The 18,396-nt window shown below is 40.5% G+C and overlaps 1 protein-coding gene across 4 annotated transcripts; it reads left to right on the forward strand.

Moving 5' to 3' along the window:
• The first annotated feature begins 2,230 nt into the window (after nt 1-2,230).
• Nucleotides 2,231-15,994, forward strand: RWDD3 (RWD domain containing 3). Of its 4 annotated transcripts, XM_053591034.1 has the most exons (5): nt 8,828-8,909; nt 9,077-9,185; nt 12,165-12,652; nt 15,309-15,424; nt 15,523-15,986. In XM_053591034.1, the coding sequence occupies exons 2-5, from the start codon at nt 9,089-9,091 to the stop codon at nt 15,635-15,637; spliced, it is 816 nt and encodes a 271-aa protein (XP_053447009.1). In that variant the 5' UTR covers nt 8,828-8,909; nt 9,077-9,088; the 3' UTR covers nt 15,638-15,986. The 4 variants fall into 4 exon arrangements, with proteins under 4 accessions (XP_053447010.1, XP_053447011.1, XP_053447008.1 ...); XM_053591035.1 differs by lacking the exons at nt 8,828-8,909; nt 9,077-9,185 and adding an exon at nt 2,231-2,380; XM_053591033.1 differs by having other exon boundaries at nt 8,775-9,185; nt 15,523-15,994.
• The last annotated feature ends 2,402 nt before the right edge of the window (nt 15,995-18,396 follow it).

Raw genomic sequence — 18,396 nt, forward strand, 5'->3', positions numbered from 1 at the left:
GGCAGACTTCATAGATTTGACATGTAGCTGATATTTTCACAGTGTGAGAAATATCAAGCTGACATTACACTGTCTCTGTGATGATTATTTCCAAATGTCAGAGTGCAGAAACATATTCATGGGACTTCAGTGCCTTAGTTAGGATAGTGTCAACTTAAAAGACATTCATATCAAGTTCTTTTTTATTTCAACATGAAATATGAAAAGCAGGTTAAGAAATCAACACAGAGAGACAAAGCAAAGAAGAAACCTATTGACAAGAAAATTTTAAATGATAGATTGATGTGCTCTTAAGTCAATTTCCTGGACCTCTTGCTGACAGCAGGCTTCAACAACTGTCTCCTAATACTTCTGCAGCTGTAAACTTGCTGTTCATATTATTTAACTCAAGTCACATTAAATTTGAAAAAATAAAAATAGAATAAAAACTATTGGATTATTTTGTAGATTATCTTTAATAAATGACTCAAATCCAATAGTAACATCGGGCTGCAGACTAAAATCAAATACTGATGTTTTAAATTAAAAATTTATTATTTTGCGGGCGGCGCCTGTGGCTCAGTTGGTAAGGCGCCGGCCCCATATACCGAGGGTGGTGAGTTCAAACCCGGCCCCGGCTGAACTGCAACCAAAAAATAGCTGAGCGTTGTGGCGGGTGCCTGTAGCCCCAGCTACTTGGGAGGCTGAGGCAAGAGAATCGCTGAAGCCCAGGAGTTGGAGGTTGCTGTGAGCTGTGTGATGCCATGGCACTCTACCGAGGGCCATAAAGTAAGACTCTGTCTCTACAAAAAAAAAAAAAAAATTATTTTGCTTACCAATCTCCTTAGCAGTTAATTATGAGCCTACTGAACTGCTTGAACTTCTGCTATCTTGGAAATAACTCAAAGGAGTTTTTATTTATTTTTTTTAAACCAGTTGGCTACATCAGAGATAACTATGAGTTTAAATAAACCTTTTTGGTTCCAATTATGTGCACAGCAGTGCTTCTGATTTCTTGGGGTCACTGAAATCCCACCTCAGCCTCTGGAAAGCATTTCCCCTGCAGTCCATCTTGTTATGTTTCTTTTCTGTTCTGGGAAGTCAGTATGTTTTCCGTTTTCAAATCCCCCATTTTGGGGGCAACAGTGGAATGAGAATGGTAACATAGATTCATTGTCTTAAAATCAGACAACTTTGTTCTCACTTCTGCAGGTCAATGATTGGAGTAGTCACCGTGTAGCCACCTAAATTCTCTTATTTATCTCATGTAGTAGTTTTTTTGATACAAACAGAAGTTGCGCACTTCCTTAAGCAAGATCAGCTGCTTTGGGGGGCTGCTGAGAGACAGAACTGCTACAGAGGAGCATTGTAATCTTGTTCACTAAAACCAAAGCCCAGAAAGAACAGATTGCTAATTCTGTTATCCAACTGGTATTGCTCAAATTTTTAAATGTAGATGCTGGATTCAAAGAAGATAATTTCATTATTATGCTCAAACGTCACAAGGGTAATACACACACTGTATTGTATGCACTGAATGCCACAAAATGATAACACTGAAAAGCCATAGTTTGCCAGTGTTTACTCTCGCCTCATACTCTTTCCACAACGGCCCAGTTCCACTGGCCCTGGGAAAACAGGAGGCAAATGGGAACCTTACGACCTTGCCTCCAGGACTTTGGCACCACAGTCACCCCCCAGAAGCCCAGGGCCATCCCGGTCAAGATCCCGAGAAGGCCAGGGCTGGCAGGTCCGATCCTTCCCTTTGCACCTGTTTTCGCCCTGGAGGCTGTTCCTAACCTGGGACTTCCTACAGAGGGCGGAGGATTTCGTTTGTTTTACAGCACTTAGTTCAACCCTAAACCAGGCACCTCACCTTGTGTTCTGATCTCCTCCCTATTCGTCTTTTTTTTTTTTTTTCTTACTGTCCTACGGCCCTGTTTATCTTTACTCCCATAGCCCAAGGCCAAATCAGCAGGGATGGCGAGTGTTCAAAACGTGGGGTAAAAGTTGTAGGATTTCAGGCTTTGCAGGCCTCCTTCCGCCCAGGAAAGCCTCAGGGGAGCTGAGCTGTCGTCTTAGACACCCAGACGCTAGACTTCCATCCAGCCTGGAAATCCCAAACTCGAGTGCTGAACCCGGAGCCTGGAGCTAAAGAGCAGGAGCTTCTGGGCGGGACTTCTGAGGGCCCCGCCCCGCCCCGCCCCGCTGCGTCGGCGCGGGCGCCCCCCGGTGGCCGTCAGGCCGCGCTGCTCCGGGTCCGGGAAGGCGTTGGCGGCGGAAGGGGAAGCGCTGAGGCCGCGGGGACGAATGGCCATGGCGGAGCCGGTGCGGGAGGAGCTCTCGGCCCTGGCCGCGATTTTCTGCGGGCCCCACGAGTGGGAGCTGCTGAGCCGCTCAGGTGACTACCCCCACAAGGGAGCCAGTGATGCGGCGCCCTCTGCCCCCACCCCCGGAAGCCGCGGTTGGGGAATCTGCTTAGTGAAACGATGGAATGATTCTCACCGGGGACCGGAGTTCTGTCGCAGGAGGCGCGAGCGCGGGGCGACCCCCTGAAACGTGAACGGCGTGGCGCGTACGCCTGCGCCCCAGCGGTGTGTACAGCCGCTCGGCGCTGGGCCCACGGCTGGACTCCGGGCCCTGCTGCCCTCCGGGAACGCGCTCTCTCACGTCCCGGCTAGCCATGCACTTGCCTCCAGCTGTCACCTTAAAACCTGGCCTATGTGAAGTTTTAAATCCAGCTTCCCCAAATTGTTTTCTATCCTTTTTTTTTTTTTTTATATAAACTTGGACTTTTATTTTTATTCATTTACTTTTAGAGAGGAGGTCTTGCTATGTTGCTTAGGCTGGAGTGCCATGGCCACTGACAGGTGCAATCACAGCGTTGCAGACTCCAACTTCTGAGCTCAAGGATCTTCCTGCCTGAGCCTCTCCTAAGTAGCTGAGACGACAGGCATGTACCACTGTGCCTGGCTTGGCTTTTATTTTTATCGACAGGAGACTTTTTTTTTTTTTTTTTTATTGGGAGGGTAGTTGGCATTAATTTCCTTAGACAAAAATCTCAGAGGATAATTCAGGAAGCATGAATTATCAGGAGGCAGGCTTAAAGAGATAATTGATTGATACAGCACAGTGGTCAGTGTGCAGGCTTTCAGGTCAAAGTACTTTGATTCCCTTTTAGAGTCTGGTACTCCCCACCCTGGGTAGAGTGCTATGGCATCATCATAGCTCACTGCAACCTCAAACGCTTGGGCTCAAGTGATCCTTCTGCCCCCATTTTTCTATTTTTAGTTGAGATGGTGATCTTACTTTTGTTCAGGCTGGTCTGGAACTCCCAGAGGGCTAAGATTACAGGTGTGAGCCACCATGCTTGGCCCAGGCTCTGGTACTTTCTATGTGACCATGGGCAAGTTTGAAATTTCAGTTTTCTTTTCAAATGAGGGATAACAATAGTATCTGACTCCCAGGATTGCTGTGAGCATAAAATGAAAGAATGTGTACATACCCCACATAAATCCAGGCCCCCATGTGATCCTGTCTTAGCCTAGAGACTTCCAAACGAAAGGAGGCGTTCACAGAGAAACAGTATGAAATTCTAGTGTTTACTGTAGTATAAGCATAAGAAATAGAAAAAATTAAAAAAAATTCTTGGCCTTCAACTTGTTCACAGCTGTACTTGAAAAACTATTAGTCTGTTTTCATATCCCAACAAAAATTTCTTTTCTGCCATGCTTTCTTGGAGTTTTTTTTTTTTTTTTTTTTTAATACTTTTCTATCCTTTATAAGCGCTATGCATTAGGCCCCTGAAAGCACTCACCATAGTTTTGTTTCTCCTTGGGTATTTGGTCGTTTAAGTTGCACAAGGGCAGGTACACGTGTGTTTTGTAATCACAAAACTCCTGCCACCCCTAACAGTGCCAGCCAGGCACACAATAGTGTTCATGAGCTTTTGACTTCGTCCAGTGCTCAACCCCAGCCATATTTGAGTTCTATTTCCAAGTTGAATGCTTTTTCTCATACTTTTTTTTTTTTTTAAACAAGCTCTTAGGGACATATTAATATTCAGCCCTCTTTTGTTGAATATCTGCTTCTGTGGAAACATTGACAGTTTCTTTCCAAGGCACCGCCCATGTAGGAGCTTACAGCCTGAGGATTTTTGGACTATTTTTTGATAATAGCTAAAACTTACTCCATCCCCGCCTGTGGCTTTTACTAAGTAACAAACAAAACTGCCACTTCTAAGAAAGTGTAATGATGCGCAGATAATTTTCCATTTACCTTAATTTTTAAATACATGGCTCTTTTTTGGGGGGAGGGGGTCATGGAATTTATCCTTGTATTGTTAGATTGTAGCCAGTGTTAAAATTGTCTTTTTGACATTAATTGGTTGACTTTTAAAAACGTAGTCTAAACTGGGCTGGAAGTTTGGAGAACATCATCTAGGATTAAGCTAGTTTCATGGTACCTGTGCCATGTGTTACTCATTTGGCTCATTTTCACTTAATCTTTCTTGTATTCACCTGTCTACAGGCGTTTGGTAAACACTCCAAACCCATAAATGTAATGGAGCTGGCTTGCTTTTTAGTGCCTGGCCTGTCTTACATCTTTTTGAAACAGTTGCTTAAAATCCATGTTAAGGGATTGACTCACTTTTAGTGCTTTTTGTCACCCTTCCTCTGATTGGATAGGGTGTTCTTAATTCCCATCTCCCTGTTTCCTCTGCTATCTTTATTGATAATTACTGCTGCCTGAAGCAGCTATTTGAAGAGATCATCAGTTTTCTTAAATTCATTTATTATGGCTCAGTTGGGAATATCCTGGGAAAATGAACCTGCGATTTCCTATCACACCTTAAAGAGATAGTAATAGTTTGGGTCATGAGTACACAGTTGAGCATAAAACACTGCTGACAGGTCAGAGAAAGCCCCCCAAAAGTAAGTGTGGAAACAAAGAGAACAGTTTCTTAATATTGAGAACACTGTGGACTCTTCATCTGCTGTTAAATTGAGCATGACTTTCAAGCCATGCCTCCTAATTAATTCAGTGTTCTGGCATCAATAACTAATTTAATTATAAAAGAATTCAGGGTAACAACTTAGGACATTTTGTTGCTGAAAGGTTCATTGCAGAGTAGAACAGTTCAGTGATTGAAATAGGGATGTTTGATGTTCACAATTCAAATTAAGGATATGGTAAGAATTTCTTTAACAAAAAACATGCAGCAGGCTGCTGGCTACCTCTCACTGTCAGTATGGTTTGGAGGATATAAGCTTGATACCAGAATACTCTACACACCATCAGTTTCTTCCTGGCCCCCGCAAAGTAAGGTTTTTCCTTATTGCCATTGGAATCAGGAGAACGTTGCCGAGGGATTGCACTTTTGGTCACAAGATAGCCCAAAAAGGCTCAGGCTGCTAATCCAAGGGCCAAATATTAGTGCCACAAGATCATGGAGGCTGGAAAACAAACAAACAAAAAGGTTGAAGAGGCTGAATAATTGGATTCAGTATAGCTGTATTAATTTAATCAGAACTTCAGGCAATTTATCTACATTTTGGCCAATGGTTATAGTTATAGGAGGTATCAGGTGTAACCATCTCTTAGGGACACAAATTATTATATGTAAACCAGCCCCTATTCTCCTGTCTATGAGGGTGGGCTGTGGGTAGACCAAGTCAAGAATATTCTGTCCCTTTCCAGGCCAGGTGGCAGATTTAGTGGGGTCACTTACCATGTAACAGACTTTGCATCTTGCTCTGTGAGGGATGTTGTTGGCCTTACTTCACAGAGGGATCACTGAGCTCAGACTGGTTAAATAACCACCGGGTTCTAGAGTGTATGCACCTTTGCACTATATCATGTTACTTACCAGAGATGTGGCTGCTATATCAAGAAACAGTTCTACAGAGCAAGGAAACACTTGTTCAGAAAGAGTGATAATGAGCACCTAGAGAAACAACTTGGTATAATCCAGTTTAGGTTCTGAACAATTCTAAAGAGGAGTGTGTGTGTATGTTTATGAGGTGTGTGAGGGTAGCATTATGTATCTTCATTTTCCTGGTGGGGAAATGAGAGTCACAGAGATAATATTGTTATAGTTAGCGCTCATTATACGTATACAGTATATATGTATATATATACTGTATATATGTATATATATACTGTATATATGTATATACTTGTATATATATATATAAATGCATATATGCGCATTTCTGGAAATCATCTCACAGATCAAAAACTAGTGAAATGGGAGATGTGTAAAGCCCAGTGTCAGGTAATAGGTTTGCACAGTAGTTTAACGCTCGTGTTCCAATTAGGTTGGGCCCTCTTGCTAAAGGAATAATGACCGTCACACTTTAACCCCTCTAATCTGCTCAACTCTGTCAATTTATTGTCAGGACTGAGCTCACCCCTGTGAAACCAATTTAACCTTGAACTTCACTTCTGAAGGATGGGGTTGCCACTTTTAGCTTCATTTACTTTTAGTTTTGTTTTTTTTTTTTTCTCTTTTGTAATTGCTCTGAAACATGTAAAAATCCAGCTGACCCCTACAACCAGGGCTGTGTATGTGCACTTGTGACCTGCCTGGGAGCAAGAGTTTTCTGTTGTGACATCAAGTATGAAGTTGTTGGAGGCTTCTTAGTGGTTTTCTGCAAAGTCTTACGTTGAGGATATATGCCAAAAAAAAAAAAAAGAATTAAGTGATGAATCTTGAAGAACACATTCTCTTAAATGTTGCCCTTTTCAGGGCCTTTTGTTATTGAACCACATTTTTGAGTTTCTTTTGTCTGTTGTAGACTGCAAAGATGAGTGAAACTCTAAAAATAGCTTTCATGTGGCATTTGGGTTCAGTTCAGTTTCTGTAGTTTGAATTTCTGTTGTCTGGAGTGTGATTAGTAACATAATTTCTTTCATGTGTTTGTAAGGAAGTATAAGATCTGAAACCTGTTTCAGTTTGTTTTCAGTTTTGAAATGGATACAACTGTGATAAGGCAAAATGATTTGTAAAAAGCAACTAGTCAATTGGCATGAACTTTAACTGGAGGGTAAGTTTGAAATAGCCTCGAAACTTACGAAAATTTTAGTTTTCTGGGACAGGCATAAGTTTTTTAGCACTCAGATATTTATTGAGAATGATGAATTTGTGAGTTAAGCTTATTAACTAGAGTATTAGGGGGGTGTGGAGGGATAGAGATTACTATTAGATTTAGAGCACAATTTTTTTTTTCTTGTAATCACTCTGTTTTCTAAGCTGTTAATAACCTTAAAGCAGATAGGGGCAACTTTGCTTTCTTTTTATTATGGAAAAAAGAAAAAAATATCATAATACCAATGTATGTGTTACATGAAAAATTCTGAGACAATAGGAGTCAGTTAATTGTTTGCACAAACTAAAGCAGATGAGAAATGGAAGAGTAAGACACTTTGAGAGTTTCAGGGAGAAAATTAGTTTTTAAAAGTGTGTAATTTTATAGCCACATTAAATGTCAGCAGAATGGGGTATGCTATTCCGCTTTTCATTTGCTTATAAAGATGGTGTCATTTTGTGTAATTTTTGTTTGCAGCTACAGTGTATGTAGATTGGAGGGCAGAGGCACTTACCCAAAAGACCAATTAGGAAGAATGCTAATTCTTTCAATTCTTAAAAGAATTAAAGTAGTTTTTCTTCTGAATATCTATTACAACTAATAGTTTTGCAGTTTTACCCCATTGCTGTTCTGTTTGCTGACCAAGAGCAGAAAATGACAGAGAGAAAAATGAAAACTGCTAAAGATTTACATGGCTGGCTCAATGGATTTTTAAGGCTTTCCCTGTACTGGTTCTGTTATTTGGTTCCCTGCAATGGGGAGGAACAGGTGGGTGTTTATATAGCAGCAGTTGGAGATCACTGTGGATCTCAGGGTGTTTTCAAAGCCTGCCAGAGAACATCTTGTTGTAGTGGATACATTGCCTCTTGTGGTGAAATCTCCCTCTGCCTCCCCCTTAACAGACACCTGTGGTTACATGTAGGGCTCACTTGAGTAGTCCAGGATAATCTCCCCATTTCAGGATCCCTAAATTAATTATGTCTGTGAAGGCTCTTTGGCTATGTAAGAGAACATACTGGTATGTTCTGGGGAACAGGTTGCATATGTCTCTGGGTCCATTATTTAGCCTACAACAGGTACCAAGGAGTTCTGCACCTGTGAAATCCATGATTAAAAGTGATAGTATAATCCTAAGAGCTAGGTAACTGTAAAATTTAAAAATTTTTTGTAAGTTCTTGTTTTGGTTGTTTAAAAAAAAGCTGAGATATTTTAGTGGTAGAGAAAATGGTTAATTTAGCTTAACCACAATAATTCTGGGTATGAAAATACCATAAAATAAGTTCAAAGTACCACGGAAGTCCTAAGGGCAGACTTTAGAGAGAAATGTCATGACTGACAAAATTCTAGTCGACACAGTTAAGGGCCTTTGTGAAAGATAAGAAAGTAGGAGCAAGGCCCAGACATAGGAAACTAGAGATGTAGGTGAGAACGTAGTGTAAAATGGGGCAGTCGAAGCAAGGCGAGAGGAAGTTGGAGTGGTAAGCTGGCTCTCGGCGTTGGCTGGGAAAATTCGTAATTCGGTTTGTCAGCCTGAGAGAGCAGTATAGGGTGATTCGTTGTGGGAAGAAAACCACGATAGCAGACGCCAGAGAAAGGACGGTACTGTGAGTGGAAGAGAGAAATTTCTGGAGGACTCGTGGTGGGAGTTTGGCAATTGAATGTTAAGTATGATGCAAGGAGGGGGACTAGGGAGTGGAAGATCACTGGAGCATGAAGGTTCCTGTGGTATCACGCTTTGCAGAATGCCTGTGTGTTTGGGGGTTGAGGAAAAGAAGACAAAGCAGTGAAGGAAAAAGCAGAGATGTAGCAAAAGCACCCAGACTCTGTGGTGTCTGAGAGGTAAGGAGAGGAGAGAATTTTTGGTGCAGCAGGCTCAGATGCTGTAGAAGGGAAGGGCAGGATAAAGGCCAGTGAATGGGGCTGTGTCAGGGGTCCCCAAACCATCCTCAGGCTTAATGATTCACTCTGAGGACTTACAGGACTCAGAAAAGCTGTTACCTTTCCAGTTGCAATTTATTATGGCAAGTGGGATGCAGATTGGAATCAGCAAAGAAGTAATGTGTGTGGAGTCCAGGAGACAAGGTTCCCCGTGTCCTCGGCAGTGGAGTCGCACAGGTGTGTTAATTCTCTAAGCAGTAATGTGTGACAAGACATGAGAAATGTCAACAACACAGAAAGCTCACTTGCGTCGCGGGGTGCAGAACTTTGGTGGGGGTTGGTCATGTGGGCATGTAGCACCTACGTGATTGATTTCAGCTACTCAGGCCCCAGCTCCGAGTGCAAGAAGATTCACCATAAATTGCACTGTTAGCATAAACCATTTAATCAAGGCTTAAGACATTACCAGAAACTTCCTTAATACACAGGATATTACAAGGGCTCAGAGTTGAACTCTCAGGAGTCAGCCCGGGACCATCCTGAAGACTGGCTGATGGTGGGCATGTGCAGGGTTTCAGCAACCTAGGCCTGCTGAGTTACCTCTTTCCTGCACAGTGGCTGCAGATGCAGGACAGAAAGGTAGGTCTTTAGCCGAAGGGAACAGGTTGCACTGGATTTATATTTTTATTTATTTTTTTGAAGCAAGGAGAAGATAAATATTGTGTGAGTGGAGGAGAGGACACCTGGAGGATAGAAAAGGGAAGCAGGCGGCCGGTGATAGTGGTGGAGACAGTGTCTTAGGGATGGTACCGTTTCCTGTGGAAGGGAGCAAGTCACTTCTCAGATGAAAGAGTAAAAAGGAGAGAGCAAGATGGTGAAAAAAATGTATGTATTGTCAGGTGGCCAGGCAGTTCTCAAGAAGCAGCAGCGGCAACTGCAGCTTCTGAACAGTTTGTATGTCCCCACATGGCAGGCGGCGGGGGCTTTGTGTTTGCACCGATTCTCCTGGTCCCTTTGTCCTGCAGGGCCATGTGCAGGTGGATTCTGTGCACACAGTGAGGAGCACTGAGCTTAGGGTCTCTCCAATCTTATGAGGAGCTGCTAGTGATCCTGCTCAACCTTTGTCCTGAAGAAATAAGTTTCGTCACCCTGGTTAGGAAACAAATCTTCCCTCTAACATGGAGGGAGATGCTCGCTAGCTTCTGAGGCTATCTGTTATGCACATATCCTTGAACAAAGTTATCAATGCCCTTTGCTAAATTTATATTAATTTATATTTATATAAATTATATGTGTATATATTTATAAATAAAGAAATTTGTAGGTATGGAAGAGAAGTTGAGGAGGATCAGTTGGGGCATGGCCACCCTTCCAAGTTCTGAAACAGGATTTAGTCCCTGTGTCAAGATCTGTGTCTTACCCATCATTTTCCCTCAGAGACTAGCACAGGGCCCTGAGCTTAGTAGGTGCGCAGTGAATGTTTGTTCAACAGTGAATGAATGAAAGACCTGTAGAAGTTATATCTCTTTCCTGAGAGACAATGTGGTCTCCCTAGGTGATTATTCGAGAGTTTATTAAGCCTGATAGCCATATGTTCTCTGCAGGTCTATTAACGTCCATGTTACATAGCAAAATATGCTCACCTAACATAGTTAGGGAGCCTACTTTAACAATTAAATATTTTTCAAATAGTATAAGTAACTAGATACAAGAAAGGAGTTTTGAGAAATGTGATGGATTTTAGAAGGGTGTACTAGGTTAGGTTTGGAACTTTTGTTTATGCAATACAATACACATTTTACTTATGTAGTACAAATTTAAATTATATCATTTTATTTTATTTTATTTTTTTTTCCCGTTACCTGACAAGGTGGTCCTGGCTATTGGCAGGATAAATTATATCATTTTAATATGGTCCTTATAATGGTTGCCTGTGTTTCCAGGTGGTGTCCTAAAATAGTAGTTCTTTGCTGCTTGTGAAGAGTCTGTTAGGGAAAAACTCTGTGTAACAGCTGTGCGTGGTCCCGTGTGAATCAGTGTCTGTTACAGTGGTTTTTATATACATGGAATCAGATGGCTAGGAAGCAATTTTAATGTTCTGTTAGGTTCTTTAAAATGGGAATTCATTCAGGTTTCTGTTGTTGAGGCTGTTGAGCAGCCATCCAGGTATGAAAATGAGAAAGATTGGACTCCGTCTCTTGTGCAGAGGAATAAAGCAAGGGCTGTGTAGGAAGTTAGGAGGAGAGACAAGTGAGCTTCAGAGAGATTCCTTGGCACCCAGTTCTGTTCTGCTGCACTCTTCTTGGCCGTGGCTTCTGCCCCCCGCAGAATGAATCAGCCTGACGTTTTATCAACTTTTTGAAAAGTGGGGTGAAGTGATGTGGAACACATCAGAGGGGCGAAGCCGAGCAAATCTGAAAGAGAGCAGCAAATTTCATCTCATCCTCTGCATGCTCTCCCCATCCTTCTTAGGAGCCAGAAGAAACTGAACTGACGTCCGCTCAATTTCAGTTCATCTCTCTACCTTCACGTTACGCTGATAGTAATACGGTCAAAATAAGAACAGAGCAGTCCAGGCAGTTACTGTGACACATGTGGTCCTAAGTTTTTCTGCAGCCCTACAACCACCTGGGATTCCAGTGTTTACTTTGACTTAGACTTACCACAAAATGACCTTATGTGGATTGGGGAGCAAAAGTTAGGGAGGACGTCCACAAGCTGGTAGCCCCAATGATTCTATTTCTACTAACACAAAATCTCAGTTTTAAGGGACAAACTCCTCTTTCTAGGTATTATAGATACCAAATTGGGTGTGTAACTTTTTATTACTGATTTTATATATCCATGGCATTTTATATATCCTTTGAAAGTTTATAGGATTTTATTACAGGTTTCTGGAATTATCAACTAAATCTGGTTAGAAACAAATTGTATGGTGAAAAACCTTTCTGGTAATTGAATTAAAATGTGGTGAGAGTAAGTATAAATGCCACATAAATCCTGGGCACTGGTATATATGAGTACATGAATATAAGTGTATGCCTGAAGGAAATCTGTACATCGTGACTTTCTGAGTATTATATCTCTCTCCCCAAAATAACTCAGCATTTTCCCATGAAAAAGAAATCAACATTTGAAACATTTTTTTTTAACTTGTTAGGGTTCCATTCAAATTGAATTATGTTCAGCTAATGAATATTTTTGGATGCCTTCCAGAGACAGATGGGACCATGTTCAGAATTCACACCAAAGCTGAAGGATTTTCAGATGTGGATATACCGTTAGAATTGGTGTTCCATCTGCCGGTCAATTACCCTTTGTGTCTTCCTGGCATCTCCGTTAACTCTGAACACCTGACCAGAGCTCAGTGTGTGGCTGTAAAAGAGAAGTTGCTTGAGCAAGCAGAGAACCTTTTGTCAGAGCCTATGGTGCATGAGCTGGTTCTCTGGATTCAGCAGAATCTTGGGTCTGTCCTTACACAACCGGAAACTGGAAGTGGCAGTGAAAAGTGTGCTTTCCCAACAAGCACGACTGTGGAAGATGGATTGTGGATGACTCTTTTGCATTTAGATCACATGAGAGCAAAGACTAAATATGTCAAAACCGTGGAGAAGTGGGCTTCAGATTTAAGGCTGACAGGAAGACTGATGTTCCTGGGTAAAATAATACTGATTTTACTACAAGGAGACAGAAGCAGCATTAAGGTGCCACAAAGTTAAATGTTGAATATGAATCTGGCTATTTTCTGCTTAAAATGATTTGTCTTTAAATGTGTTTTATAACAATGGGATAGCTTAATCATTGAGATGTTTCTGCTTTCACTATTACCACGTTAATGGATCCTCATTTTCTTTTTTAAGAATGTCTAACTCCTAATTACAACCACAAACTTGCAAAGCTTGAAGAATAAGTATGAGATGATATTTTAAAAATCATGCCACTTAATGAAAGTGGCAGGTTATAAAATTTTTTTTCTGGTGCATAAGTGTTTGTTTCTGTAATTAATCTATGAGCCTCCACTTTATGAATGTGCAATGTCCCTAAAGTTTTTGCATGTTAATATTTCTTTCCAGAGTTAGGCACAGCAAGGTGTGTATTTGTGGGTAGCCTGTAAGATTCGTAATTTCTGGCAGTTAAAAATACATTCTGACACTTTAATTTGGTACCTATAATACCTGGAAAGAGGAGTTTGTCCCTTGTAACTGAGATTTTTGTGTTAGTAGAAGCAGAATCATTAGGGCTGTCAGCTTGTCACCTCCTACCTAACTTGTGCTTTCCACCTGAGTTGTCTCAGCAGCTGCTTTCAAAATCATCATCTTAAAATTTTTCAAGTTCTTATTCTACAACTCATCTAACTTGTTTTATGAGGGACCAGATGAGGAAAACTGCTTATTACATTTTAAATCTTAGGAGGGCTACAAATGAATGACTTAATAGCTGTTGTACTTTCAAATAAGAGGGGTCAGGAATAATTATATTTAAATTTACTTAAAGCAAATTTAGTATAAATAACCTATAATCTTAAAGGTTTATAGAATAATGACCTAGTTTTTTTTTTTTTTTTTTTTTGGTTTTTGGCCAGGGCTAGGTTTGAACCCGCCACCTCTGGCATATGGGACCAGCGCCCTACTCCTTGAGCTACAGGCGCCGCCCTCTAGTTTTTTTTTTTTTTTGGTTTTTTGGCCAGGGCTGGGTTTGAACCCACCACCTCCGGCATATGGGACCGGCGCCCTACTCCTTGAGCCACAGGCACCACCCATGACCTAGTTTTTAATGACGAGCTCTTATGAAAAAACTACTTTGGCATTTGGTTAACCAGATCCGTGCTGGGTTATATTACATGAATACAACAATAATTCAGATTTAATATACATCCTAGATTGAGACCTGACCAAGCAGCCTTGTATTTTAAGGTGATTTTTAGTATATCTGTAAAATTTGATCTTTTGGAGTAAAATACTAGCTGACAAAAATTAGTACAAATTTATTTTCTTCCTCTTATTTACCCAAAAGGCTCAGATTTTTCTTTAAGCCAGCTCAGACTTATTAAGCTAAATGCAGATGTTTTATAATGTTACTCAGCTTGAATCATCAATTAATTAACAAGTATTTATTCATATGACTAGAACTCTGCTAATGTAGAGAAATTGTGCTTTTGTAATAGTTCTTATTTTTTTAGCTGTCTCTAAAATGTCACTTTATGTAAATTTCTGTTAAAAATTTGTCAGATTGTATATTAGGATTGTGAATATACAGGTACATATTTATAGATGCTGTCAATCTGGAATGGTAAGAACTGTGTGCCTGATAACTTCATTCACCTGCTGAATTTGTGGTCACAGCAGCGGTGTGTGCTCTCTCGTGTGCTGCAGCAGCCTGCCCTGGCACTGCTCCTAGTGTTTTGCATATGTCATCTTATGTAATCATTATAATCTCCCTATGAGGTAGATCTTGTTATGAGTCCCATTTTATGGAGGAAGTAAACCGAGGCTCAGAGGATTGAACAGCCAGCCCAGGGACAAAGATAGTATGTAGTCCACTCCAGATTTAAACTGAAGTAGTGTGGTTATATCGCTGTTTGCTCTGCATTCACCAGTATGTTTTTTTTTTTGCAGTTTTTGGCTGGGGCTGGGTTTGAACCCGCCACCTCCGGCATATGGGGCCGGTGCTCTACCCCTTTGAGCCACAGATGCTGCCCTTTTCTATTTACTTTTTTTTTTGAGACAGAGTCTCACTGTGTCACCCTTGGTAGAGTGCTGGGGTGTTACAGCTCACAGCAACCTCAAACTCTTGGACTTCAGTGATTCTCTTGCCTCAGCCTCCCAAGTAGCTGGGACTACAGGCACCTACCATAATGCCCAGCTATTTTTTGGTTGTAGTTGTCAGTGTTGTTTGGCAGGCCTGGGCTGGGTTCGCACCTGCCAGCTCTGGTGTATGTGGCTGGTGCCCTAGCCGCTGAGCTACAGACAGCAAGCCATTCACCAGTATGTTATTCTGCCAATGTAGAAACACTGTGTAGCTTTCTTAACTGCTTGATTCTGAGAGTACTCTATAAGAATGAAAATAAGCCTGCAGTTTTATGGCTTTACAAGTAAGGTTTAAAATTAAGGTTTAGGGGTCTTCAAACTGCGGCCTGCGGGCCACATGAGGCGATGTGATTGTATTTGTTCCTGTTTTGTTTTTTTACTTAAAAATAAGATATGTGCAGTGTGCATAGGAGTTCGTTCATAGTTTTTATTTTAAACTATAGTCTGGCCCTCCAACCGTCTGAGGGACAGTGAACTGGCCCCCTGTTTAAAAAGTTTGAGGACACCTGGTTTAGAGTAAGATATGTATATAACGTTCTGATTTATCACTTAGGAGTACCTGATTCTTCAGAAAACCTCCAAAGTAGATGTGGACTCAAGTGGAAAGAAATGCAAAGAAAAAATGATTAGTGTACTGTTTGAAACAGAAGTACAGACGGAACATAAAAGGTATAATTTAGTACTGTTGCAGATAGAAAAGCAACTGAATCGATAATTATACTCTGACAAATCTAAGCATATTCATGAGTTTCTCTCCTATAATGCAGGTTTCTGGCATTTGAAGTCAAAGAGTATTCAGCGTTGGATGAATTACAAAAGGAATTTGAAACTGCAGGACTTAAGAAGCTTTTCTCTGAATTTGTAGTTGGTCTGGTCAAATGAAATGGAAGACAAGAATCTTTTAGTAAAATAGCAGTGTTTTTTGTTGTTTTTACTTTGGCTTTTGGGAGCGGCTAATTGAAATAGTCACAAGGGAGCAATTTTAAAAGTTTCTCTGACGCAAAATGATAGACATCATCTTAACTTCAGGAGCAAAGCTAGTTCTGGTTTGCAAAGTAGTAAACATTAAAAAACCTCACATGTTTGCCAGGAAAGACTAGTTTCAAGAGATGAAATATTACTTAAAAGATAAAGTATAGAACGGTGAAAGTAAATGAGCCCTTTTATAGAGTGAATTTGTTGGGAATGTAATGTATGTAATTTTCTGGCTAGTTTTCTTGTAAATAAATGATTTTTTTATAAAAGATTTGCTTTCTTGTTTACTTATCTCATGTTTACATTTTTAGCATTTCATCACCATTTCCCCCCATTAAGCTTATTATGTCTAATGTTTTAAGTTGGATGTACAGAAAAATGTAACGCTGATTGTGACGGGTTTTTTGAGAGATGGCTGTTTCTGACCAGGGTGCTGGTTCCTCAGGTGTGTTGTTTATAATAATTCATTAATCTATACAAGCACTTTAATATATATTGCTTGCTTTCTTTCCTTCTTTTTTCCTTCCTTCTTTCCTCCCCTCCCCTCCCCTCCCCTTCCTTTCTTTCTTTCTTTTTTTTTTTTTTTTTTGAGACAGAGCCTCAAGCTGTCGCCCTGAGTAGAGTACTGTGGCATCACACCTCACAGCAACCTCCAACTCCTAGGCTTAAGCCATTCTCTTGCCTCAGCCTCCCAAGTAGCTGGGACTACAGGCGCCTGCCACAATGCCTGGCCATTTTTTTTTTTTTTTGGTCGTAGCCGTCATTGTTGTTTGGTGGGTCCAGGCTGGATTCTAACCCGCCAGCTCTGGTGTATGTGGCTGGCACCTTAGCCGCTTGAGCCACAGGCACCAAGCCTATATTGCTATATTTCTTTGTTCATAAAAGTAGACTTAAAGGCAGAGTTATTACAATGTTTACTAAGAAATAGTATTACTATTATTACTAGTATTACTATTATTACTAAGAAATAGTATTGAAGATAATTCTGAAACCTTTGTAATTAATAGCAATTTCTCAATCCTGAAATTTGACTCAGCTACAAACTTGTAAGGTAGATGCTGAGGGTAGGCTATGTGTTTTTAAGTAGGGTTGTTGGGGAAATTTTCTCTAAGGAGTTGATATTTGAAGCAATGCCTAATGAAAAGGGACTAATCACAGGAAGATGAGCAAAGATGGATGAAGACAATTTGGTTTAAACTTGGTGGGATTGCATAGTATCAGTTACTGGTTTTTCATCTAGGGATAGTTTTGGTAAGTCATGGACTAAGTACTTTTTGCAATGTTTGTATGTATGTTTGTCACACACACACACATACAAGTCTCCTGTACGCTTGTTACTCAAGGCGCATGTCTCCTAGACTGGCATCAACTATTCCTGGAAATACAGAATCTCCTGTGTTATACAGCCCCACTGGATTAGAATCTACAATTTAACATGGTTCCCAGGTGGTTAGTGTGCACATTAAAGTTCAAAACACTGCCCTATAATACTGTGTTCCTAAAAATATGTGAAGAGATTGAATGTGAAAAGTTGAACAATAGGGCGGCACCTGTGGCTCAAAGGAGTAGGGCGCAGGCCCCATATGCTGGAGGTGGCGGGTTCAAACCCAGCCCTGGCCAAAAAAAAAAAAAAAAGTTGAACAATAGACATACATGTTATAAGGGGCATTCCGGTCCCAGAAAGCTAAAAATATGAAATTCCTTATTACCCTGTGCCTATCAAACGATATTTGATTATATGATTCCAGCATTTTTTACATTATTTTGTTGTTTCATAATTGAACACTGAAGTAAATAAAAATTAATGATTGTATAACAGAAGTCACATTAATATCTTCCTTTCTTTTTTTTTTTTTTGCAGTTTTTGGCCAGGGCTGGGTTTGAACCTGCCACCTCCAGCATATGGGGCCGGCACCCTGCTCCTTTGAGCCACAGGTGCTGCCCATATATTAATACCTTTCTTTGCCAGCTAAATGAGCTCCATCTTATCTCAATTACACTCACTTTATGAGGACCTTTGCTTGTTAGCACTATTTTCAACCTTTAATTTGCTGTTTTCCACTTATTTTTATACAAAAGGGAAAATATAATGATTATACAAATCCAGCTATATAAGACGAGGATGCTGTTGGGATTTGAGAATTATGATGTGCTAGCATGGTTTGTCAGTTGATGCACAAAAGTCTGAATCTGATAAATGAAAAAATAATTTTTAAGGTTTTGCGATAATAAATTGCAAAGGGTAGGAAAACGAATTTAAAGTCGAAAAAGATTTAAAATAGGAGCAATCTCTCCATATTATGAAAAACAAAAATGTGTAAAGTTTGCAAAACTGCCCATGATGCATACAAATTACCAAGAAGCAAAAAAAGTTGGGGAATGAAATCTTCACTCGTGATCAGTTTGGCATTTGAGCTAACTTAATGCCTCAGTCAGTTTGCTTCCCACCATTTGGTTTTTTCTGACCAGATCACTTTATTATCAAATAACCTGCATCATAGGCTTTAATTTCTTCAGCTCACTTAAAGTTATGTTGCTTTATTCCTTCCATCCTTTTTGTATTAGGGTTCTCCGGAGAAATGGAGCCAACATACAAACATACACATATGTGTATGTATGTGTGTGGGTGTATACATACACATCTACATATATATACATATGTGTGA

The sequence above is a fragment of the Nycticebus coucang genome, chromosome 5, assembly GCF_027406575.1.
Source record: "Nycticebus coucang isolate mNycCou1 chromosome 5, mNycCou1.pri, whole genome shotgun sequence".
NCBI classification, from domain to species: Eukaryota; Metazoa; Chordata; class Mammalia; order Primates; family Lorisidae; genus Nycticebus; species Nycticebus coucang.

Excerpts from the sequence above, each read along its gene's own strand:
- RWDD3 (XM_053591033.1), top strand. The coding sequence starts at position 9,026 with ATGATTCACTCTGAGGACTTACAGGACTCAGAAAAGCTGTTACCTTTC. Across the intron at positions 9,186-12,164 it reads TCGGCAGTGGAGTCGCACAG|AGACAGATGGGACCATGTTC; the intron begins GTGTGTTAATTC and ends GATGCCTTCCAG. Across the intron at positions 15,425-15,522 it reads GTACAGACGGAACATAAAAG|GTTTCTGGCATTTGAAGTCA; the intron begins GTATAATTTAGT and ends CCTATAATGCAG.